Source organism: Macaca nemestrina, chromosome 1 (genome assembly GCF_043159975.1).
Source record: "Macaca nemestrina isolate mMacNem1 chromosome 1, mMacNem.hap1, whole genome shotgun sequence".
NCBI classification, from domain to species: domain Eukaryota; kingdom Metazoa; phylum Chordata; class Mammalia; order Primates; family Cercopithecidae; genus Macaca; species Macaca nemestrina.
This window is the reverse complement of record NC_092125.1, coordinates 38,600,940-38,626,986: the sequence shown is the minus strand read 5'-3', so window position 1 is coordinate 38,626,986 and position 26,047 is coordinate 38,600,940. Positions and strand designations below refer to the sequence as shown.

Genomic DNA, 26,047 nt, shown 5'->3' with positions numbered 1-26,047 from the left:
CCCTATTCTTCCTTAGCAAGCCCAGCATGTCCCCAGCTGAGTCATGGAGGACTCTGAAAGGTGCACACATTGTCTTGCACAAGAAGGGCCTGTGTAATATTGGGAATGGAGAGTGCTAGCAAGCAATGGGGGAGGCATATGTATAGGCTCAGAATGTTGAGGGGTTCAGGAAGTAAAAATCTTTGGCGGGAATCCAAGCAGATATTGCCATCTCATGTGTTAGGTTTTCCCAATCGGGTCCTTGACCTTACATGTCAGATCTGCCTTGGTTGGGTGTTTAACTGTCTGAAATTCTGCCACTCTATGAAGTCCTGGGCTTAGTCCTCATTTTCTCTTCCCTTCCACTGCAGATGAGAGATTCTCTATATGCAACTAGTGGTCCTCAGGCTTCCACATCTGGCTTCCAGTTGCCTGGTACTTGCTCTCTGATGTTCATTATCCTTCTTCAGGCATCAGTGGCACTTAGCAATAGCCACCCACCCTCATTACCCCATAGTTGCTGTCTCCTCCCTGTATCTCAAATGCCTGACACACTGCTGCAGCACACCCCTTACTACAGCACACCATCCTCCTCACTGGTGAAAGTTTTAACAACTGGAAGGGAGGGGAGGGGAGGGGAGATAAGCGTTTAGGGAAAGAGGGTGGCTGCTTCAAGGAGAGGACTCCTGTGAAAAGCAGTCAGTAGGGAGCTGTTTGTTGTTCCTGTTTTCTCTTTTTTCTTTTTTTTTGAGACGGAGTCTCGCTCTGTCGCCCAGACTGGAGTGCAGTGGCTCGATCTCGGCTCACTGCAAGCTCCGCCTCCTGGGTTCACGCCATTCTCCTGCCTCAGCTTCCAGAATAGCTGGGACTACAGGTGCCCGCCACCACACCCGGCTAATTTTTTGAATTTTTAATAGAGACGGGTTTTCACCATGTTAGCCAGGATGCTCTCGATCTCCTGACCTCATGATCTGCCCACTTCAGCCTCCCAAAGTGCTGGGATTACAGGTGTCAGCCACTGCGCCCAGCCTTACTGTTTAATTTTTTTTTAAATGCTAAGATTTGTCTTCCATGGAGGGGCAGAGGACAAATTCCCAAAAAGCCATCATCAGCGGGACCCAGCCTTTTAGAGAAACCTATATTATGTATGCATTTATGGGAGGAAGGGGGATGTTCTTTGATTTAAATGGTTATATTCAGACTTGAGCAGGCATAACTTTAGAAAGAAACAGTAATTCACAAGGCACTTCCTAGTCTTGTCTGCCAAGCAGGGAAAAAAAAAAAAAAAAAAAAATTCCCCCTTCCTTCTTTTTTCAAGGGAGACAGTATGTGGGCTACAGAGCTAGTTAGATTTGGGTCCTCGTCCAGGTTCAGTAATTGTTGGTGTCCAGAGCCAGTCACTTTTCTCCTCTCTATACGGGACAGGCACCACACGGGCATGCACTAATAGGAGAGGTGCCTCCCCTGCAGCAGCCAGGAAGGGTCAGCTGTGATTACACTGCTCCTGGGATAAAACAGAAAGTCCACAGAATGATGAAGCACCTCCTGCTGACAGAGGATGTCTCCTCTCCTCTGAACTGTGTTCCTATTAGGGTTGCAGGCTGGTTAAGACTAGAGGATTGCCACAGAAGGAAACCAGGCTACGTCCTCATGGACAGTCAATAGCTAGCAGCAGGCACACATCCAGCCCGGCAAGTCTTTTGACCATGGCTGCCTGGAGAGGGGCTAAAATTTCCTACAATATCTATGAAAGCGTAGAAAAAACGTTTAAATCCAACAGTTGATAGGAATATTTGAAGAACTGATATTTCTAAATTACCTCATGTATTTCCTTGCCGAAGGGATACAAAAGCCCTGATGAACAGAACTTTAAAAACTGTATTGTCCCATCTAGTCAGAAGACAGGCTTTGAGTAACCACAAATAAGCAAATTTGTTTACTTCAACCACACAACATAAAATATTGTGATATTTAGAATACATGATAATTTGAAAGTTAGTAAAAGGGCAGAGGGTTTGGGAATTAATATTAATATGCTTCTCCTTGGTTCTCTTCTGTTACCCGCCTATTCTCTTGAGCTACTTGGTTTTCTCCTTAACCTAGAAACTGGTCATAAGGAAGCAAAGTAGCATAGTACATCTATCGCCAAAAATCATGCCTTGACTTTGATTATTCACATAGGTAGAATGGACCATAGGTGTGCTCTAGGTGGAGCAAGGCAGAATACTTTACTATCATTCCCATTCAGCAGTGCAGTTAATATACAATTTATTTAAATAAGGGGAAATTCTCATTTTATAAAGGTAAGCATTGGTTGAACTGTGGTGCTAATATGTGACTCACTGACAGAGTGAGTGAATGATAAGATGGATTATAAGGACAGTTTTTGGCAATAGAAGATTCTGAATAAATAGCTCTTGACAGATCTGATACTTTTTATTTTTTAAAGGAAAAAACCAGAATAAGAGGCTTTAATATCTGCCTGGAAAGGGGTGAAGAGTAATCTGTAACTTGAGATACAAAATTCAGCTTACCCTGAGGCAGTGATACCTAGTAGGAGGATGGTCTGGCTTTTCTGGCAGTGGTTTCAGATAAGTATGCAGTTTAGAAATAATTTTATCACCTTTCCCTTCTTGTCTCCATAAAACTAACGATAATAAAACCAACTTCAACTAAAACTAAATATTAAAGTAATGCCTAGTATATGATAGGATTAACACATACTCAATAAACACACATTAATTTTTAAGAATATAAGAACTCCACAATTATTCTAAGGGAAAAGGTGGGACACTAGAAAAAGAAGTGAATCAAAAAGTATAAGCCAGGCATGGTGGTGCATGCCTGCACTCCCAGCTAATTGGGACCACTTGTGCCCAGGAGTTTGAGGCCAGCCTGGGCAACATAGAAAAATACCCCATCTCTTAATAAATAAGGTATAAAATTGGTCATTATTCCCATAACCTTAAAAATATCTAATAAAAACTATCCATATAAAGATGCAGGTCACTGAAACTTTAAGGATTCTTCTGGATGTGTCTAGGATGGATACAAGTGACAGAGCAGCCTCCTAGCACCATCTGGGATTGTGGACTGCTGCTCTAGCGAGGTCTTTGTCTCTTCATCAACAAACTGAGATGACTCATTAATCTAAATATTTCTGAGATGCTACATATTTGGAAAAATATAAAATACTACAGGCATACAAATGTTGAGTATGTACTATCAAATTGTAAAAGTGGTGTTGAGTATCTAGTGATTCTTATATATTCATATCCTGACTTTGGCCTGGGAACTCCATATTATCATATTCTGATTTAGCCTACACAGAAAAATAGTAATAACAGAGTTTATGGCACTGAAGTAAGATGAAAAGGCTTTGATGCTTTAGTCGATAAATTATTTTTCTCTTTGCATTATGGGCATATTCATCTTAGGGTCAGTTAATTTTGTAATCTTTCCTAGACATATATAAGGCAACAATAATTAGTCCAGGAATTCTGCAGAAAAGTGCTATGTTCCCTCACAGGGCATGGGTATGCAGTGATAGCAGTGTCCACCTCTCCAAAATGTAACTGGACACATCATTTCACCTCATAGTTGTAATATTTGAGATTCTTTGTGTGAGTAAAAGAAAGATTTGTTGCAATAATCTCATTGCTTTAGAGTCACACCTCACATATTACCTGAAGATAAAAGGCCATTTAAACTTTTTTTTAACTTGGTAGGATAGTTTAAAATTTTCACCACTGTAGTCTGTTTGCCCTAACCCCATATGAAAATTAGTCCTAAGGGGAACTATGTTCAGGAATTCAAGAAACCCAGAGAGAAAAACACAGTCACACAAACCATTCACCAGTGACAAAGGAGTCAGCAAACTGTTGGAAAACAGAGAGAACTTGTAATAATGAAAAAAGGACAGAGTTTAGTAACCAATCACTTATTTTCTTTTAAAAACACATAACCACATTAACTTTTTGCTTTATACAACCATCTAGAAACTATAAAACAGTACCACATTGTGCATTTAACCTACTTATCAAGAAGGGAACTTCATAAGTCGTAAGAATTCTACCCATATAGGAAGGAAAAAGGAGACAGCTAATAGCATAGTCACAGATACAACATGAGTCCAAGCAAGCATCAATTCTCCGACGTCACCTTTTCCATTTACCAGAGTGGAGACTGAGAAAGAGAGTAAGGGAGAAAAAAGAGGGAAAGAAGCACCCACAGAAGACTAATCACAATCCATAGTTACTTTTGACAACTATAGCTCAGGGTTTCATAGAATAGTATCATTTGACCAACACAGTGTGGTGGAGGGAGAGGGGTGAAGGAAACACAAATAGAAGGAGAGAGTTTGAACAGAAAAATACAATCTTCACCCTATTTCCCTCCTAAATACTCTTCATTGATACAAGCTTCTGTGCTAATCCAGAAAATGGCAAGAAATTAATCTTCACAACATGATAAAGAGTTCTGTTCTTTTTGCAATTGAAATGTGAGTGGCTCACAATTTTACAATTCAAAATAACAACGTCATGAACAATTACCCTTTAGGGATTTTTCACAATCTTTCCCCCTATTCCCACCATGCTGGTGTTGCTATAGGGCAATCAGGGAAGTGCAGGTAGGGTCTTCAGAGATAATGATCAAGGGATAGTGAGATGGAAGCCTGGCTCTTTCTTAGACGTCCACATCTTTCTAGAAGTACTGCAGTCTTTCCCTCCGACTTGTGGTGGCACAGAGGAAAGGGCATAGGAAGAACTAAGGTAATATGGTGGAAGTATAGTCAAGTAACTGGTTTGAAGGTATACAATATGAGACTGTGTACTTAGTAGATATACTGAATCCAAGGCAAACAACGGGTTATTTGATTGTCCTCCTTAGGTTGATGGCACCATACAAAAAACTGAAGGTGGCTTTGATTTGATGATAAAATAAACCAAAGGTTTGCTACAAGGAAACATACTTCAGTTGCAAATTAGTATAATGATTCTCCTCACTTTAAGGGAAACTCTCATCTTGTTCTCACTTCATCTTCCACCATAAATAAGCAAATATATTCTGGAAGGCTGTTTTCTAGGGGCAACTCAATATCAGAGTTTTGATAATTCATACAAGAAAGGCATCATGAGTCATGCCAATTAACAGGCTCCTCTCCGTTCTCAGGCAAACTTCCTGTATGGACTAACTTAGGCTCTTCCAAACCTAATGAGATGTTTTTACTTTTTCTTATTTGGTGAGTATGCTGGTTAAATCATTGGTTTGTAACACAACAAGTGCAAATTTCTTATGCTATCATATAATCAACTCTGTCCCACATTACCATGTGCCCTAACATTGTATAGACTTAAAATACAATGCAGAAAGTTGAGAGTTTGTAGGATTTACTATTAAGACTGATTTCTGAAATGCAGAAATGTATACGTGTTTGCATTCAGAAAACCTTTAACACTCCTTGTCTTGGCTCATGATCACAAGCAAGAAAAATTTAGATCACTCAGAAAAAGAATATGAACAAAGCTGACAAACTGGATTTATTCTTCTTTACCTAACTTTTGCAGAAGTTCTACCAAACCTTCAATTGTCTTCATCTGGTCATTAGAGAGATCTTATCTGTAATGACACTGAATTCCTATTATATTTGAGAAAAGTGTGGTGATTTTGTAGTTGACAGAGCTACAAATTCAACTTTTTTTTTCTCTCAGAAGCTATCTCAATTTTAAAAACTCAAATGTTGTACAGTAAGAGGTACTTGTTTTTTGAGAGGAAAATTTCATGTAAACCATTAAAAGAAAACAATAACCTGAAATCTGCTTACCAGATAAAGTACAGTTGTTCCAGAGTATCCCACGTTTTAAAATAATGCCACAGATAGGGTTATTTTCTTAATTATTTTCCTTAGAATAAGAAATTTTTGTAGTCACTGCTTAGAAAATTACATTTGGGAATAAAGAACTATTTCCTGAATAATGCAAAGTAATGGGGAAAAGATGATAGGAAAATAAAGGCAGGTCTTTCCCAGCAATTTAATAACCACTGAGCGGAGAGATGGAGGCATCACCTTCGAGTCATCAGGCTCATGTAATTTCCTAACTGCCTTGCTGAGGCTTACTGCCAACGTCCAACATCTTGCTCTTCTCTGCTATCTCCAAAGTTATTTTACTTATCATCAACTAATGTCTGTTAATCTGATACCTGTATGACTCAGTACTACTTTACTTTCTTTCTGTTCTTACCTTGCCCTGGTTCACCTATCCAGAAATGGATGAACTGCTTTCTCTAGTTACTGTGAATGTACTTTGGTCAAAGCATGGTAGAAAGATAATACATATCAACACGTTACTTCTGGTAAAAAGCTCAGTTAAAGTCATAGAACTCTCATGTTTAGAATATCAGGAAGTCAGGGATCCTAGCGGCTGGGGCCCATTTTCCTCTTTACATGGTTTTTATAAGTTACTACTGAGGTGAATGGTGTTCTCCCACACCATTGCTTCTGACTGAAGTTAAGCAGCTTGCCTAAGGAGCCTAATGGCAGAGTGCTGAAAAAAGTTGCACCTGGGTTTTTGACTACTTTCCAGTCTTACAAATGACCATCATAACCTAATTAATGATTTAATCTTTGATTTCATTGTTTCTCTGTATGCTGTGAAATCAACGATTATGCCACTGTAATGGCATAGGCAGCCTTAAATATAGGCACTCATTTGTGCATAGACAGTAAACCACTTTTGTCTTTTAATTTCTCTACACACATCAATGCTTTCTATACTATCATAAAATGAAAAACGAGTTTTATTCATTTACTTAGACTTCCTTTTCATTCCTTTGAAGAGTATTTTAATTGATATTAAAAACTGAGTGATTCTCCAAAATAAAACTAGAATTTCTAAACCTAAAATCAAATGAAGTTTTAACTTTGGTTAGGTTGCTGCTCCTTTAAAATGAGTATGTGATTTTTTTTTTTTTTAGATGGAGTCTTGCTCTGTTGCCCAGGCTGGAGTGCAGTGGCATGATCTCATCTCACTGCAACCTCTGCTTCCCGGGTTCAAGCAATTCTCCTGCCTCAGCCTCCCGAGTAGCTGGGATTACAGGCATGCGCCACCACGCCCAGCTAATTTTTGTATTTTTAGTAGAGATAGGGTTTCACCATGTTGGTCAGGCTGGTCTCAAACTCCTGAGATCGTGACCTGCCCACCTTGGCCTCCCAAAGTGCTGGGATTACAGATGTGAGCCACTGCGCCCAGCCAATGTTCATTTTTAAGAGTTCTATTGAGAATTTCAGTGTATGGGAGCCTCCAACCAAATTGCAGGGTGGACACAACATTCGCAACTGCTAGGGCATATAAAATTTAGGAGAGGAAAGTGCACATTGCCTTTTTTGAAAGAAAAAAATTAAATGTATGCTTTGTCTCCCAAGGTCTCTTGATGAAGAAAAGCCCTCTTTTCTCTTCACAGCTTTAAGAGGAACATAAAGCTGTGTACTTAAATACATATTTAAACTTCTGTCACATAGCAAGCTGAAAGTTACATAAGCGTTATTTTTGAATAGACTATGCTAATCTGACAAACACTTCAGAAAAGGATTACATCTATCATTGCATCATATGTGAAAGAATAAGACCGATTAGGGCCTAGAATCATAACAGTTGAAGAAAGACTAAACTGGCCATAGGATACATTAATGTAAAAACACTGGGGAATTCAAACAGCAGAAGTCAACGGGTAAGATTTTATGTGTGCCATCATAGAGATTCACTAATAAAGAATAAAGTTAACAATTCAAATGGCTCTGGATACACATTAGTACCACCAATTTTATTTATATAAGAAATGCCTGGTCCACTGGACTTTTCAATTTAACTCAGTAATAATTACTGCTGTTTCTTGACAGACCAGTGATATTTCCCCCATAGTTTTAAAGTATAAAAAACAGAATACTCAGGGGAAAAAAAAACCTCAAGTATAAATAATGCAACCTTTAATCTACCAAGGGTCACTAACTTGTTAACACTGATTATTATAAATGATTCAATTTATTTAAACTAAAAAGCATTAATTAAACATTTACTCTTCCATTTTGGGTCAAGGGACATGCTTGACAAAACACAAAAAAGCAATAGAAGCACAAAGTTGTCTGATTTTTTTCCAGAAAACAAAACAAAACAAAAAAACCTCGATTCAAAAAGGGAACAAATTTTGGAAGCTAGTCAGAATAAAGATGGAAGAAACTACTTTAAAAAGAAACTATTTGTCAGTTAATTGATAAAAATTTTCTAGTAACAGTAACTTTAATCTTACTGGAGTTACAACAGGGATGGGTAAAGACTTTAATACATGGTGGAAGTGCTGATGATAGAAGGAGTGTATTAAAGGGCAGTAACCGAATGTTTTGACTAAGCAAATGGTAATAATAGCTGCCCTTCCACTTATTTGTTCCTTTGTTTCAATTAAGCTGAAAATTATAGGACTAAATTTACTTTCATGAATCTGCTGGTATTGACTTGGAATTTTCATCTTGGTCTGGGGGTTATTAAAACACATTTTACCATGTCCTGGAATTTATATTAATTTTGTTAGATAATGAAATGCTAAATTTAACGCCAACCATATTCAATAATGTAATATCTCTTACGGCTTTCAGGCTTATTTGGATGACTAAGGAACAAAGGGAAGAAATGAGACAAAGAAGTGACAATGGGCACTGTGGACAGATCATAATAGTCTACTATTTCTAAGCAGTGTACTTCTCATGTATGACCAAGTTTAGATTCCTACAATTTTAAAACAGGTTTTCTATCATGGGATGGCATGAAATCCAATGATCATCCTTTAAAACTGCTGGGAGAAATGGCTGCCAAGGTCTTTTGTATCAACATAATGTGAATGAGGAAGGATAATTTGTTCCATGTGCTCAAAAATATAGTTTCCCCATGACAGACTTTTAATTTGATCAAATTCTGGCTAAAGTGGTTGAGCCCAGAAGAAAAACTATCTAGTGAGGGCACACAGAGCCTCTGAAATACCTCTGTCTTCTGATTCAGAGCTAGCAAAGGTCATGCTACAGTGACCATACATGCGGATGCATAATAAGGCATAGCTTCAGCTGTTAAGGTTGAAATATGGGCCAGTGTATTCCACATCTGTTCCTTAAAAAGTTAAAAAAATTATCAGAACCTCTTCCATGAAATTCAGCTGGTGGTGTGGTGTGGGATTCCTTGTTATGAGACATATGCTCAGGACTCTAAAGCAGCAGCAACTTAAGAAGTTAGCAATGAAACTTTGGCTTAAAATAAAAACAAAGGAAAGAAAAGGTCAAACTGGTACAAGTTGTCTCCTGAAAGAGGTATGTGGGACTGACCCTCATAAATGTCATCCAACATAAGTTTCCCCTGCCTTCTTTTACTGTTATCACCTTCATTGCACAGGAGTTATATCATTCTTTATGGTTAAGTTTCATAAATAATGAGAAAACTATGTGTAACAAATACATCATATTTCCCACCCACCCAGCAACCCTTCCCAAAATAAGAAAAGTTACACCAAATTAAAAAGTAGCTTCATGAATGAAGGTACTGCTTTAAGTTGCACTTTTCCTGCAAGTGCGGCCAGTGCCTTTGCGCTGGGTATGAAGGAAAGAAAAAAATTCTCCACATAAACTGACAAAAAATTTAAAAACCAATGTCCGGTTTCAACCAGTCAAAACCGGGTCGAGCGGAAGCCGAGATATCTCAGTACCGTCCCATCAGAGGGTCCCTGCAATGCCTATTCTTCATCCTGATAGGTATCTATGTCCTTGTGATTGTAAACAATCCATAAGATACTATGTTTTGTTCCTTTAAACATCCTCTGATTGGCAAATGAAGTAAATATTTGTTTTAAAAATAGAAAATTAAAATTAAACCAGAAGAAAAGAAAAGAAACACAGTGAGCTTGTTTGGAGTCCATAGGATCCGATCCGGAAGAGCTCGGAAAATGTGTTACGTGTTTTCTCCTGTTTTCGGCTGGAAAGGTACTAGAGGTTGCGTTGGTCGAGGAAAGGATTGTAGAGTAGGAAAACCAAAGACGTGAATCTAGACTTCAGAAAATTCAAGTGTTAGCTTCATCATCTGTGTCTTCTATCAATACCTTAGTGTCACGAGCCTTGGATCTAGTGGTAACAAGGGGGACAAAAAGCACTTAGTCCATTACTCAAATATAAACACTTGCACTGTATTAGACACATTTCCAGTCTTACCACCATTAAACATACATCCCAAACAGGGACTATCTGCTGTACCAGATGGATTATTCTAGAGTTTCCAATTCAATTTCAGATATTACTGGAAATACACTAAGAAACTAGATCACAACCAGAGGAAGGTAACAAGAACAATGGCAGGATATGCGCAACGCAGAGGGTAGTCATCTGGGTTTGAGTACTGACATTGATTTTTTTTTTTTTTTTTTTGAGACAGAGTCTCGCTCTGTCAGCCAGGCTGGAGTATAGTGGTGCGATCTCAGCTCACTGCAACCTCCATCTCCCAGGCTCAAGCAATTCTCCTGCCTCAGCCTCCTGAGTAGCTGGGATTACAGGCATGTGCCACCATGCCCGGCTAATTTTTGTATTTTTAGTAGAGATGGGCTTTCACCATGTTGGCCAGGCTGGTCTCAAACTTCTGACCTCAGGTAATCTGTCCGCCTTGGCCTCCCAAAGTGTTAGGATTATAGGCGTGAGCCACTGAACCTGGCCACCTGACTTTGATTTTATGATACATCTATTTAACCCTTTGAGTGCCTGTTTCCATCTCTGTAAGGCAGGAATGATAATACCAATTTCACTTAATACCACTTTCACCTCATGGAGACGGTGTGCATTATCAAGTGAGAGCATGGATGAAAAAAGCATTAAGCAAACAAGAAACTGGTTGGTTCCTAAAATCCCAGCTCCTTGGGAGGCTGACATAAGAGGATGGCCTGAGCCTGGGAGTTTGAGACCAGTCTGAGCATCACAGTGAGACTCTGTCTCTTAAAAAAAAAAAAAAAAAAAAAAAAAAAGCCAGGTATGATAGTGCACACCTGTAGCCCCAGCTACTCAGGAAGCTGAGGCAGGAGGATCACTTCAGCCCAGGAGCTCAAGGCTGCAGTAAGCTATGATCACACTACTGCGCTCCAGCCTAGGTGACAGACTGAGACCACATCTCAAAAACAAAAACAAAAACAAAACCCTACAAAACAAATGTAAGGAATTGTGATAAGGATGAGGAGGATGACAGATATAACACCACTTGAGGCATACATGAGAAACCAAAAGAGTTAGCCAGCAGAAGAGAAGACCTAAGGAGAGGCATAACAGTTATTTCTCTTCAAAGAGTTGACAACATACAATGCAGAAGAGGGAGGAGACTCATTATTAGTTATGTGTATGTGAGAGAGCCCAACTAGGATCAAATGGTTAAAGTTACAGTGAAATTACAGTGAAGCATATTTCAGCCCAACATAAACCATCTACCACTATAAATACCAACAATAAAATCGAGTGGCTGAGTGCGGTGGCTCATGCCTGTAATCCCAGCACTTTGGGAGGCCAAGGAGGGAAGATTTCTTGAGGTTAGGAGTTTGAGACTAGCCTGGGCAACATAGTAAGACCCTGTCTCTACAAAAAATAAAAAATTAGCTGGGTAGAGTGGTGCAGGCTTGTAGTCTCAGCTCCTTGGGAGGCTGAGGTGGGAGGAGTGCTTGAACCCAGGAGGTTGAGGCTGCAGTGAGTCATGATCGTGCTGCTGCACTGATCCAACCTGGGCAATGGAGTGAGATACTGTTTCAAACAAATGAACAAACAAAAAAACCACACGCATTAAGGATATGCTAAAGGTTGCATGAGTGATAAAGTCAGTACTGAAACTCAGATCTTATTTTGGATTCCCTGCTCTCTCCGCTGCACATCAACCACTCCATTCCTAATGTCTTACTCTCGGTGCAATCTGGTTTCCCAGTGTTTCTCCATTAAACACCTGAAATGGAACAGAATAATCTATTGCCAAAGAGCCCCTTGTTTCTGAAGCAGAAATAGTCTATGTTTAGATTGCCCTCTGCTGGTAACTAACAAGGATAATTAGACTTCAAAATCAGGAGCTCAGTGAGGTCACCAACCACACTCAGCATTTTCTTCCAGTCCTTTGTGGCACTTATCTCGCTGACCCACTCAGTGCTCCCCTGCCCCAGCTTCTTCAAACTCTGCTTCCTTGGGATCACAGTACCAACCATGCTTCGTTTTGATGCCCTTCCTACTACCTCCCTGACTACTCCTGCCTCTTTTGTTTATTTTCTTTTTTTCTCTTGTCTGTGTTTCTTCCCTGGCTAATGTGGTTGAGCCAGGGAATAAGACTCAGTTCCCTGCTCTCTGCTTTTCTCTACCTTCTTCAGAGAACTTCCAAATCTCTATTTAAAGCTCAGCAGGTTCTACTCTACTCTTCTATATCCAGTGAGTTACTGATACTACCTTCTGTTTCTTACTTCCTTCGAAACCTCTCCTTACATTCCTTTTGGTCCAACTCTAAGCATCCTAATCTGAATCTTCACTGCCCCATACATTAAAGTACTGCATAGCTTTTCATCTGGCTGTCTGGCCTTGAGTTTTCCCTTGCCTAATCTATCTTACAACAGTGCTATTAAAACTTCCTAGGATACTACTTTCACAATGTCATTCTTCTGCAAAAAAATTCTCTGTGATTTGTGGCCGGGTGCAGTGGCTCACACCTATAATCCCAGCACTTTGGGAGGCCAAGGCGGACGGATCACGAGGTCAGGAGATCGAGACCATCCTGGCTAACATGGTGAAAGCCTGTCTCTACTAAAAATACAAAAAATTAGCCGGGCGTGGTAGCGGGCGCCTGTAGTCCCAGCTACTCGGGAGACTGAGGCAGAAGAATGGTGTGAATCCGGAGGGTGGAGCTTGCAGTGAGTGGAGATCGCACCACTGCACTCCAGCCTGGGTGACAGAACAAGACTCCATCTCAAAAAAAAAAAAAAAAAAAAAAAATTCTCTGTGACTCATTCCTGCCTACAAGATCAAGTTTGCATTTTCAGCCTTTTACAATCATACTTCATCTATTCAGAAAAATTATTCTTACTATAATTCTAGTCACATGGTTGTTCTTTCTGCACTTCATTTCTACCTTTATGTTCTTTACTGTGTCTCTAGTCTATTCATTCCCTTATCCTTTAGAAAACTGTTCATCCTCAACCTAAGTCTCCTTCATTCCAATCTACTGTGCTATCTATTGTCTCTAAATTTTGAATGCAGTCACCATATACTGTATATTTATGGTAACTTTTAGCAACATATGTAGTCAATGACTGATAAAAACATTGCTGTAGGTATTTGATAAGAAGATACAAATAATAATAGTTTATATTTAGTAGGCTCTTTCTGTGAGGGAACTGGTCCAAGTTCTATGTAATAATGAATATAATCCACTTAACTGCCCTATGAGCAAGAACTATATTAATTCCAGTTTACAGATGAGGGGCAGAAAACAGAAATTAAGTAATTTGGTCAAGGCATAGATGGCAGGATTCCTAAAGTTTATAACATAAAAATCATTTGTATACAAAACATATAGAAGAGTCAAGTATTAATAAATCACTCTCCAACAACCTTTTCCTCCAGACAGTGGATCTTTAATGCCAAATTACTAGGTTATGCATTGATGACATTTACTCTATATGCTCATTTAGATAGTCTATAGTTTATATCATATGGAATTGCTGCTTATTACTGTTTTTTTTGTAGGCGAAAAATGGCTGAGTATTGGCAATTTCATTTGGTTCAACCTGATAGCTTCGTAGCTTACATGTTACCCAATGCTAAAACCCAAAGGAAATATGCCTCACAGAAGTAGAAGCCATACATACTGAGAAGCGAGGCGAGGCCGGCGCAGGGATATGCTCTGGTTGTACTTCCATGACCGATTCTTCTGGCGGTTTCGTACCCCATCATCCTGGTCCATCATCTGTTCTAGGAGAGTCTGATCATCTGCGTTCAGGGGGGCCACAGAGATGTCCCGCACAGCACGGAATTCACCACAGTTATTCAGATGTTCATTCTCCAGGCGGAAGAAGTTCCACACAAATCGCCTTAGCAAAATGGGGTAGATCAAAGTACTTATGAAATTGTAAGATACTTCTGCTACTTGTAAACCTCCCAGGGTGTCAAGTTTCCACTCATGGAAACAAAAACACAGAATTAAGGGCCTGAATATTAAAATAGGGAAAGATGGTGTTGCGGGGAGGTTGGGGGTGGGGGACGGGTAAGGGAAATTAAGACTAGACTACGAAAAAGGAAGGGACTCATGGAATGCAGTTTTAGAGTGCTCATTCTTTCAACTTATTTGACAAATAGTTACTGAATGTCTACCATAAGGCAGTAAAGGCACAGAATGACACAAAGCCTTTTTGTCCTTATGGGGTGTAATTTCTAGTAGTGGAGACAGACAATGAGCAAGTAAACAATCAATCAGCTAATGATAAATACTGTGAAGAAAATAAAGCAGGACAAGGGAATAGAGTATGCCGTCATTAAGACTGGTTAGGGAAAGCTTTGAAGACATGGCAGCTATTGAAAACCTGAATGATATAAAGAAGCAAGTCATGTAAAAATCCTGGAGGAAAGCCTCCCAGGCAGAGGAAAATGGCAAGTATAAAAAGGCAAGTTGGAAACAGCAAGGTCAGTGGGGCTAAGAATAAGTGAGGTTAAAATAGCAGGAGATAATGATGGAGGGGTGGAAGAGGGCCTATCCACAGAGGGCCTTATAAACCATAGTTTAAATTTTAGGTCTAATGGAGAACAATGAGAGAACAACAGGAGAATAAAGTGATTTGTTTGAAAAAGGTCCTGCTGAATGGTGAAGAGATCAAAGGGAGACAAGAACAGCTGAAGAAAGACCAATTAGAAGGGCTATTACAGCAGTCCAGAAAAGAGATGATGGTGACTTAAAGGTGGTAATAACAGAAGTGATGAGAAGCAGACAGACAAAGGATTTATTTATAAAGATGGAGGTGACAGAACTTACTGACATGGGATGTAAGTGGTCTTAGGGTTTTCGGTCTAAGTGAAAGGTGACACCATTTACTAAGATCAGAGATGCTAGGTTAGAGTTACTCATCAGATATGGGAGAATTCAGTAGAGAGGTGGGCGAGAGTCTGCAGTTCAAGGGAAAGTTTATGGCTAGAGATAGCATAAAGACAGCACTTCAAATAATAGGTTTAGGAATAATACAACTAGAGGAGAGAAGAGCGCAGAAGATTAAATCCTGGAACACTCTAATACTTAAAAGTTTGGGAGGAGGAGGAAGAACCAGTAAAGGAGTGGACAAGGAATAGCTAGTGAGACAGGAGACTGTAGTTTCTGAGAAGTCAAGAGAAGAAAGTGCTTTGCTGGGAAGTAAAGTAAGTACAGAGAACTGACCAGGGGATTTAGCAAAATGGGGAGTATGGATCTAATAGCATAGGCTCTGGGTGACTGTCTAGATTCAAATCATGACTTTACCATTTGCTAGCTGTAATGACCTTGGATTAGTTATTTAACCTATGCTTCGGTGTCATCAGTAAAAGACATGATAACAGTACCTACTTGCTAAGATTGCTGTGAGGATTTAATAAAGGTAAAAGGCTTAGAATGCTGTCAGCTACATAGTAGGCACTACAATATTATTATTATAGATTATTAACAAAAGTGGTTTAGTTTGAGTATTGGGAATACATATTTGAATGAAAAAGAGAATGGGAGAGAAGTGAGAGTGGAGACAGCAAGTGCAGACATCTCTTGAAGAGTTTTGCTATAAAGGACAGCAGAAAGATCGGCAACAGTTGGAGGGAGAAAGCTGATCTAAAGATGGGGTTTTTTGTTTGTTTTAAATGGGATAGAACATTTGATTTAATTAGTAAGCAAATGATTTTTAAAAAAGAAATACAATAGTCATGAGGTATTTTTCTTTTTTTACTAGAATTTCTTTTAAAAAATTGATGAAGTAGCACCCATGAAAGAGAAAGAAGTGGGTGGGGAGGTGGCAGCAGCGATGGGGAGTTCAGGCGCCAGGCCGAGGCATTCAGGAAGGGAAGGAAGGGAAGGAGTACTGGTTTATCTTTTGGTTTCCAGCTTCTATCTTATTTTAACAGACAGTATTTGTCTATCCTGACTCAGAGGAATGTTATACACCTGTCTGAAAATATCTTTATATCATCTTATTTGGGAGGCTGAGGTGGGTGGATCAACTGAGGTCAAGAGTTTGAGATCAGCCTGGCCAACATGGTTTTCCAATTCTAAGGCTGATGAGAAATTTGAGAAAAGTTGGAAAATTTAAGATTTTCAAGTACAAGTTATAATAAATTCTAATTTGTAAGTATTGGGTGTCTTTTAGGTTAAAAAGAATCTTTAATAAACTTTTCAGTAGTTTGCTTACCGGAAAACCTCAAGAGGGGCAAAGACAGTAGCAATTATGTCCCCAGAATGAGGCAACAAAGTTGTAGAGGTAATCGAGATTTGGATAGTCCAAGCAAAGCGCAGAATCACATCCTCTATTATGGCACAGTAGTAGTAGGCCTGATAAATAAACAAATTGAGTATGTTTCCCATCACATTTTTCATAAACAGGCATACTAATGAGCACATGTCCTACCAACAAGACTCACATATGTCCTATGAATAAACACAGGTTTAAGAGGAAAGTTGCATTTTATTTTGCAGGAAAGTACACATTATATTTTAGAATTATTTCTACCAATTTAGTTTTTTTTTAAATGGTATAATATGCAATATGAAGTATTACTGAATTTGAGTAATCATTAACAAATATATTTCAGTGCCATACCGTATACCAGGCTTTCTTCTAGGGCCCAGAAATATAAGCTGGTTAAGATCCTTGATCAATTGAGATTACATTCTAACAGGTACAGTAGACTTAATAGCTAATATCAGAAAAGATTAGCAGATTTATTCACTGTGTTATTTGTACTTTTATTCTCCATATGCCTTACCCTGTATTTGAAGAAAGTTTTGTCTGGCTTTTTGATGTGAATGAAATTAAGCTTGGATTTCACAACCATGGTCGAATTTAAGAAATGTTCTATTTTTACATGGGGAAGACGGTGCTCAAGTAATACTTGCAGGTACTAGCACCCAGGATTTAGGAGTCCAGTCCAGTTTTAGCTACACAAAAGTCTTAAGTACACAAATTGCCAATAGACCAGAACTATATAATTCATAGATTTGCTCATTATTAATCTCAAAGAAATTAGCTCTTTAAATATATGTATTTAAAGAATGTGAAATTTTTGGGAAGGGAAACTACTATGTATTAAGCCATATTTATTTTACTTAAAAAATTTTTAAACAAAGTAATACTAGTCATTGTGAGAAAGCTATTGTTTAAAAAAAAAAAAAAAAAAAAAAGGCCCCTGGCCACCTTCTTTCCATCCCTAGAGACCAAACATTTTCAAAATTTGTAGCTATTTCTTCTACTTAGCCTCCATATATTAAAATAGTATGTGTATAGTGTTTTATCTCGATTACTCAATTTTAGACATTATTCACTGATGATTATGATAAATTTAATGAGATTATGAGGATTTTAACACATTCACATGGCTCACTATTCCCTCTCCCATCCCCACAATATAGTGATAATGCAATTTTTGGGTAAATCCACATTCGACTTATTATTAGGCTTAATTGAAGAACTGCAATTTCATGTGCCTTTCAGAGTCAGTCTTAAGCTATTCACCACTGACCAATGTGGGAGCTGATGTCACCAAAAATGTGGAAGTCTTTTGGGAGGAATACACTTATCTTGAGGTCAAGAGACACAGAAAACTTAAGTTTGAATATAAAGATAACAAAAATTGTTCCTGGACCTGGGTTGTGGTGCTTAATATTATGCATTCATAAGAACTGATTTTAAGGTTCATATACCTGTGTTCTAAATTTTTAACGAAGCTCCACTGGATTCCACACTTTTCAAGCTAGATTAATTTTATTTCAAGTATTTGCCTTTTTAGTTTTTTGTTTTAGTTTTTTTAAGACAGGGTCTTGCTCCATCACCCAGGCTGCAGTACAGTGGCATGAACATAGCACTGCCGTGTTGAACTCCTGGGCTCAAGTGATCCTCCTGCCTCAGCATCCCGAGTAGCTGGGGCTACAGGCGTGTGCCACCACATCCAGTTATTTTTATTTTATTTTATTTTTTAGTAGAGTCAGGGTCTCACACTATGATGCCTAGGCTGGTCTGGAACTCAAGCAGTTCTCCTGTCCTGGCTTCCCAAAGTGCTGGGATTACAGGTATGAGCCACCATGTCTGGCCAGTATTTTTAAAAATTAAAGGAACGTGGTGATCCAGCAGAACATCTTTCTTATAAGTTTGTAAATTATAATGTAGGAAAGTATTTTGTTTTTTAGAGTCATGAAAATATGTAACAACAAAGAAACTGAGTGAAAAATTCTATTCACTAATTTTATTACCTAGAAATCACTATGTTAGAACTATTTAAAAGGGGGAATGGATTAACATTTATATAAAGACATAAACGATTTATCTAAGCAATTATCATAATAAGAAACAAATGTTTTGGGAGGCCGAGGCAGGCGGATCACGAGGTCAGGGGATCAAGACCATCCTGGCTAACACGGTGAAACCCCGTCTCTACTAAAATTCAAAAAATTAGCCGGGTGTGGTGGCGGGCACCTGTAGTCCCAGCAACTTGGGAGGCTGAGGCAGGAGAATGGCGTGAACCTGGGAGGCGGAGCTGGCAGTGAGCTGAGATTGTACCACTGCACTCTAGCCTGAGCGACAGAGTGAGACTCTGACTCAAAACAAAAAACAAAAAACAATGTTTTATAGCTCTCAGAGGGCAAGAACAATATAAACAGAAATAAAACACACTTATTTGGTGAGCACAAAAGGGCCATCTTTAACCGAGCTCATATCTACTCTCTGATTATTAATTTTCTTTTCAAATTAGATTTATAAAAATATGTCTAATATCTTGGTCATATATTCTAATTTTTCACATCTGGGGTATTGCTATAGTTTAGGTAAAAAAGATCACTGTCAACAATTTCCCCTTTTCCCCTTTATATGTTCATCTGAAGTTACTCTACGTATCATTCTTTGAATTCACTATTCCTCACACCTGAAAATGCCTTCCCTACTTACTAATTGAATATTACGTATCCATACACTTTTCCAAATACAATTTTAAGGTACTGGTGACATGCTGATAAGAGTATAAAATGTTAGTGACCTAATCTACACTTCCCTCTCCATCACAGAATTTTAAACTGGGAAAAGATCAAGAGATAATCTAGTTTAACATACTTACCCTTATAAACGAGAATCTACTATAGTCTGGTTGCAGAAAATCATACAGCTAGTTAGTGAAAGAGCTGGGATTAGAATTCACATTCACTTTCAGGATTACCAGTTCACTGTTTAATTTCTTTCAAGGTCTAATCATGATATTTATCCTTTTCTAAAATATCTGAGTAAATATATTTTTGATTTTTAAATTCAGCCCCTGTCTTTTTATTAATACACAGATAAAATCCTAAGATAATTCCTAAAGAATTATTCCTAAAGAATTATCTATATTTTCTGATTGAAATGGCACTTGATTTTAACAAATATTAGATGAAACAAATGAAAGGAGAAGTCTTCCTGATGCAATCAAGCAGAGTCACGCACTCCTTCTCCTTGGTCTTTTCATAACATTTTTCATTTAGTCAAGTATTTATTCATTCATTCCAGAAACATTAAGTCTGCTATATACCAGGAACTATGCTGGGAAGTGAAGAATATGGACACCTAAACACATTATTATAATGCAGTGTGATAACTGCTATAATGATAGTTTATATAGGGTAAAAAAAGATTAAGACGAACAGCTGACTATGCTAGGAAAAATAAAGAAAGGCTTCTTGGAGAAAGTAACACTGAAACTGACTTTTAAAAAGGAGGAACAGGTGTTTACAAAGCAGACAAGAGAGACAGAGTGTTTCAGACTGAGGGCATTCCATGTTCAAAAACAAATCATAAACTACAGTAAGTTATTTATTATTCTATTCCAGTCTTTATCACATTGTATTGCAATTTGTTTACTTATCTGAACATAGTTTATGGCTTTCCTTGAAAACAAGAATTTTACTTTGTTTTTATTTCCTATAGTACCTAGCATATAGTAAACATCTAATATATTTTTGTTGGTGAATGAATTAGTATTTTTGTTAATTCTTTTTCTAATTATATTACAGTAATATAATTAGAGGTTGGGTCTGTACTGCAACAGGATTAGCTAGTGGTATACCTAAGTTTGTTTGTTCTTTTAAACAAACACACTCTTTATACATACTTTCTGGGGGTATACAATCTCTTCCCGGAGGAAAGTGTTCTCTCCAGCATTCTTATCAAAGAGACCCCAGTCCATCTTGAGATCCCAGATGAGGGTATAGCAGGAACTGATGATATAAAAGACAATCCACAGGTAAAAGAACACCATGGTGTCCGAGTGACCTCGTTCTGAAGAAAGAAAAGGGAAAGAGAAATGAGAAAATTTACATTTAAGTAAAATTTTTCATTAAATAACACTAATTAAAACAGATTCTTAAAATAGCTCCATAAGAAAGCAAAGCTTTAAACAAATCGTAGGAAGATCATTGTCTAACAAAGGTTAAACAATAAATATGATTTCCCTAAGGTCCAAAGCAATCATCAAACATTTGCTGAATACATAACACTTGCACAAATGTATAAAAGTTTTGGAGGCTTTATGCTGAATACGTAAAAATCTGTATAATTGCAATGAAGGTGTTGAATGTTACAGAAGATGCAATTTTAACTTTTGCCATCAGGTGGCAGCTTAGTGTAAAATATGAAAAAGATTCCTGAACCACTACTAACGAGGAATGTGCTGCATTTGCTTCAAGAAATTCTTGGATTGTTTTTACTTTAGAACACTTCCTTCATACACTTAGATGTTGTCCATACTTATCATGATGGCAACCAGATAATTCTAAGTCTAGATAAAATGCCTGAAAACAACAGATTGATAAAGATTTTACCCTTAATGATATATATGAAAGCAAATTTCTCTCAAGTCACAAAGCAAAGTATGGTATTTTAGCCTTTCTTAGAGGGTGTTTATTGATACAAAGGCCTAATTTGCTGGGAACATTATAAAGTAACTTTTGGCTTTATGCTGAAAATACTATAAGGCACACTAAATGAGAATAATGATTCACAAATGTAGTTACACAATTTAATCATTTCTGCTTCATACACTATAATGAAATTCTTCTTTGGTCAGCTCTAGAGTCATTGTGGAATGTCTCTAGGTGTGTGATAGGTATATAACTACTAATATGGTTCTGCATCACGAGGAAAAAAAGGCATACAAATCTAATTCAAAAGAGTTTAAATTTTGGTCAGTTTCTCAAAGATATAGAAAGCAAAGGATATACCATGCATCCTTCATAATTTTTTTCTGTTAAAATAAGCAAATGTTTATTAACCACTTTTAGGTTATATTAATGTGTTAAGTACAGTATGATTTAAAGGCACCCCTTAGAAGTTTATAATCTAGAGAGTGAATCAAACATTCATTATTGATACATTTGAGCTCAAAATGAAATATAAACAAAGGACTATGAGAGCACCAAGGCAAATGGGAATGTTTCCAACAGTAGCAAGTAAGAGAAAGCAGCATTTGAGTTATTTCTAGAAGGATAAATAAATAGTATTGCAAAACTCAGGCAGATAAGGTGAGGTCATTCAAGGCTGAAGGAAGATACTGAGAAGGTAGATAATGAGAAGGCGGGGGTGGGGGGGAAGAACAAGTGTGTCTGAGAAGTTACAAGTTATCTACATCTAGTGTTGGTGACATACAGAGGATGTGAAAGCAATGGTATGATTTAAAATGAGGCTGAAAAAGACTCATCTGGGTCTGAACGTGGAACGCCTTCGTGGGCTTTAGGATCAGATCTGTATTTTAGAAAAACAACTGGTTGGCAAATTACTTGCAACCAATTGGTTAAAAAAAATAGATGCCTTGGAGCTTCAGTGTTGTGTGAACATCAGTTCTCATCAGCTCATGAGAGCCAATTGTTAAATTTTCAGAAACTCTGGAAGCTGGTTGTGAAACTCAGTCATTATTAAAAATTAACTTACATAACTTTATAAATAGTTATATTAAAACAAAGGTAACAGATACTCAAAATTCATTACTTTTTAATTATTTTATTAATTGTTGCTTTTATTCTCGAGGTTGTATATATTTATTGTACTTGTATGATGGAAATACTGTATAATACTGTGCTACTGTACATCTTTTCCTCACTCCACATTTAGTGTTATCATCTTAGTAGCTTGAAATTGGCTATGGTAGAAGTATTTACACTGTGGAGATCAGCAAACACTATGAATCAATGCCCCTTATCCCCACTCCCACCCAAGAGCTGGTTTGTTGAACATACACTAGCACATCACTGTTTAGCTGCTTCTTTTAGAAAGGCAGTGGTAGGGAAAGAAATTGGTATTTTAAAAAATGGTCCACATGTGATTCTCATCAATAGCCCAGCTTTGATATAATCACATTTTCACATTTGAACTATTTCCACAAAAATTTTTCTTCATCAAAAGCAAACTGAACTGAATATTTATACTACAACATTATGTCATAAATTATCAACTTAAAATACCAAAAAAATTATTTACTTATTATCTAGGTACAGTTCATGTGTTCTGAAATGTATTTATTTCATTCTATGTGCAGATATAGGGTCTAGCTGAGAAGTGTCATTCAATAACTCACATCTAGCTGAGAAGTGTCATTCAATAACTCACATCATGGCTTCATTAAAAAAGATACTACAATTCATCTACTAAGGTTCGCAAAGAATAAAGCAAATTTGACAACTTAGTAAAATTCCCTCTTCTCATATTTTCAAAACAAGATCAACACTGAGACAGAAAAAGACAAGGAACTTAACTGTTATTTATATTTACAACACTTAAAAAAAACTGAATGTGAGGTATGTGCCAGGTATTTTACAAGTATTGTCTCACTTAATTTTCCTAATAATAAGCTATCATTTTGTCTGCTAGTAAAAGGATATGAAAATAGAGTAATAGATACATTCAGTAGGAGATAACAAAATGAGTATTTCTCAAGTGAATATAGGTGATATTGAGTCTTATTACAGAAAGCTGATTATCTTTCTTTCTTTACTAATTACTGAAGAAATAATCAAGTGTAAATTATTACATAAAAGGAGATTGTGGAGAGGAGTAAAAATGTTATATGAAAAAAGGAATTAATAATGAAACCAAAAACAATGTGCTAATTTTCTGGTATTTCTCTTAGATTTTAAGTATAAGTCTTATCCTTAGAGTGTAATTCTTACAGTGGTACAATGGATCTGGTGTTTCTCTTTTGTAAGCTCATATTATTTCTTGTTTTTTTTTTTCTTTTTAGTCACATCCTGCTCATTTTGACAAACGCAGAGTCATGTACCCAACACTGCAATCAAGATACAGACCATCTCCATAAATCCAAAGAATTCCCACCACCCCATTGTAGCCTCATGGACAACCACCAGTTTGTGTTCTCTTCTGGTAGTTTTGCCTTTTTGAGAGGGTCACATAAAATGGAACCACTTAGTATGTAGCATTTCGAGTCTGGTTGTTTTCACTTAACATAATATATTAAAGATTCGTCCATGTTGTTGCATGTATCAGTGGCTTATTTCTTTTTCTTGCTAAATAGTATTACTTTGTAAGGATGTATACAAATTGTTTATCCATTTACTTGCTGATGTACAGGCTGTTTTCAGTTTTTGACAATTCCAAAAAAGTCACTTTATAAATATTCATACACAAGACTTCATGTAGTATGTTTTCATTTCCCTTGGGTAGGAGTGAGACTGTAGGGTAGTATGGTAAGTGGATGTTTAACTTTATGAAAATCTTTCAAACTGTTTTAAAGAGTCATTGTACCATTTTGCATTTTCACCAGCAATGTAAGAGAAATTTAGTTTCTCTCCTTCTTCAACAGTATTTGATAATGTCACTAAAAAAAATTTAGCCATTCTAATAGCCATGTTGTAGTATCTAGTTGTGATATTAATCTTTACTCCTCTGATGACTAGACATCTTTTTATGTGTTTAATTGTCATATGTGTATCTTTTTTGGTGATGGATTTGGTAAAATATTTGGCCAAAAATTTTGAGGATGAATTTCTTGTCTTACTATTATTGCATTGTGTGAAATTTTAAAATTTATTCTGTATTCCAGTTCTCTTTCTGATAGGTTTCCTGCAAATATTTTCTGTTAATGTGTGGCTTGTCTTTTCGTTTTCCAAACAACATTTTTGAATGTGTTTATTCACAAGTTTAAAATTTTGATTAAGACAATTTTGATTAAAAATCATTTAAAAGCATCTTTCTTTTCTGAATCACGCTTTGATTTTTTATATTAGAAGTCCATATCATTTCTATGCAACTTCTATGAAACATACATGAGGACTTACTGACTTTTAAGTAAATATTCTTACAGAATATTTCAGAGTAAGTAATGTTTTATCTGATGAACTTCTTCAAACAATGATTAGCATACACTTGGTCTACAAATGCTACATTTTGGTCTCATTTTAATTACTACCATTATTTGATCTTTCCCATCTCTCAAGTGAAGAATGCCTCTCTCCCTGAAATCATCTGCCTTCATTGGTATTCAGGAGATGTCCTGGAAAGATATTATCACTTTAGGCAAGCAATTACATCTTATTCTCTCTTGGCTAACCCTGGCAGCATACTTTAGTGATGTTCAGAATCACAGAAAATCAAGTCATTGCTATTCTACTCTAAGCTGCTATCCATTATACACCTGCCACATTCGAAGCATAATTCATATTGGACATATTTACGGCAATGGTATCCATGAATTTAAAACAAATAAAAAATAAATTTCTTACAGTTTTGTACCCATAGTCATTGTGTGAATGATTAAAAAAGAAAAAAGGAAAAGGATTAAAGTACTAAAGAGACAATGTGGGAATGATTTTTTGAAAAAGAGAGAAGGAAAAGTACTAAAAAGAGAAATCAGAAAAATTACATATGGAAATCAACTTGAATTATGTTGCAGGGTGGATATTTTAAAAATGAAAAACGTGGCACCATGTGCAGAGAGAAATGGAATCGTTTTCTTTTCACCTAAAACCTTTCTCTTCTGGTAATAATTTACTAGTTTGAAATAAAATAAGAAAACACAACAGACTGGACATAGTTTTCAAAGCCCAAACCTATAAAGGTAAACTGAATTATGACTGAGTTTAGGATCTAGCAAATCCTGGATCTATTTCTATTACCGAAAAAAAGAAAAATCAAACCTTTGAATTGTGAGATTAATATTGTTCTCCAAAAAATGAACAAATATAGATATTCCCCTGATCTTTAGTGTGTTTTAGTTACATGTGCGATCACATATATTAATCCCTCAGGTGATTATCATCTTTATCCTCAGGGCAGACAAGACAGACATTATTATTCCCATTTTACAGTTAAGGGAACTGAAGTTGAAGGAGATAGTTAATAAATGGAAAGATAACTAGATTCAAAGTTAGAAGACCTGGGTTTGAATACAGACTGCCTCCTCCAAGCTTTGTGGTTATAGAAAATTCACATTCTTAAAATGATTGAGACAAAAAAGGAACTCATAAGTCCTCGGGCTAAATGGGGGAACCAGAAAGAACAATCCTCATCCAAGGAACATTTTCTACTAGACAGCATTGCTTCTCTAAGTCCATCCCCACTTGAAAATGAAAAAAGCAGTTTCATAAAACCATGAAGTACCATTACAAAATTTCTAACATAGTGTGGAAAAACAGAATTTAAAAGTTATTACACATATTATTGCTTATTTCATACTGTATATAAAATTATGTTTATGGAAAAAAACCCAGAAGTGATTATCTCAGATGAGGAAGTAAGATTAAGGAAGAAAGTGGGCTGAGGAAAATAATTGTTATTAGGGTAGTGA

General features: G+C 37.0%; 1 protein-coding gene across 3 annotated transcripts in view; it reads right to left on the bottom strand.

Annotated features, from left to right (window-relative positions):
- Positions 1-3,860: 3,860 nt before the first annotated feature.
- The window catches only part of LOC105484522 (xenotropic and polytropic retrovirus receptor 1), a 260,929-nt gene continuing 238,742 nt past the window's right edge, over positions 3,861-26,047 (bottom strand). For all 3 annotated transcript variants that reach the window (XM_011746237.3, XM_011746236.2, XM_011746238.3), the window contains 4 exons: positions 20,366-20,532; positions 16,426-16,565; positions 13,879-14,100; positions 3,861-10,132 (listed from right to left, as the gene is read on the bottom strand). In XM_011746237.3, coding sequence (XP_011744539.1) covers positions 10,072-10,132; positions 13,879-14,100; positions 16,426-16,565; positions 20,366-20,532 — 590 coding nt within the window. In that variant the 3' untranslated portion in view covers positions 3,861-10,071. The remainder of the gene's footprint in view (positions 10,133-13,878; positions 14,101-16,425; positions 16,566-20,365; positions 20,533-26,047) is intronic.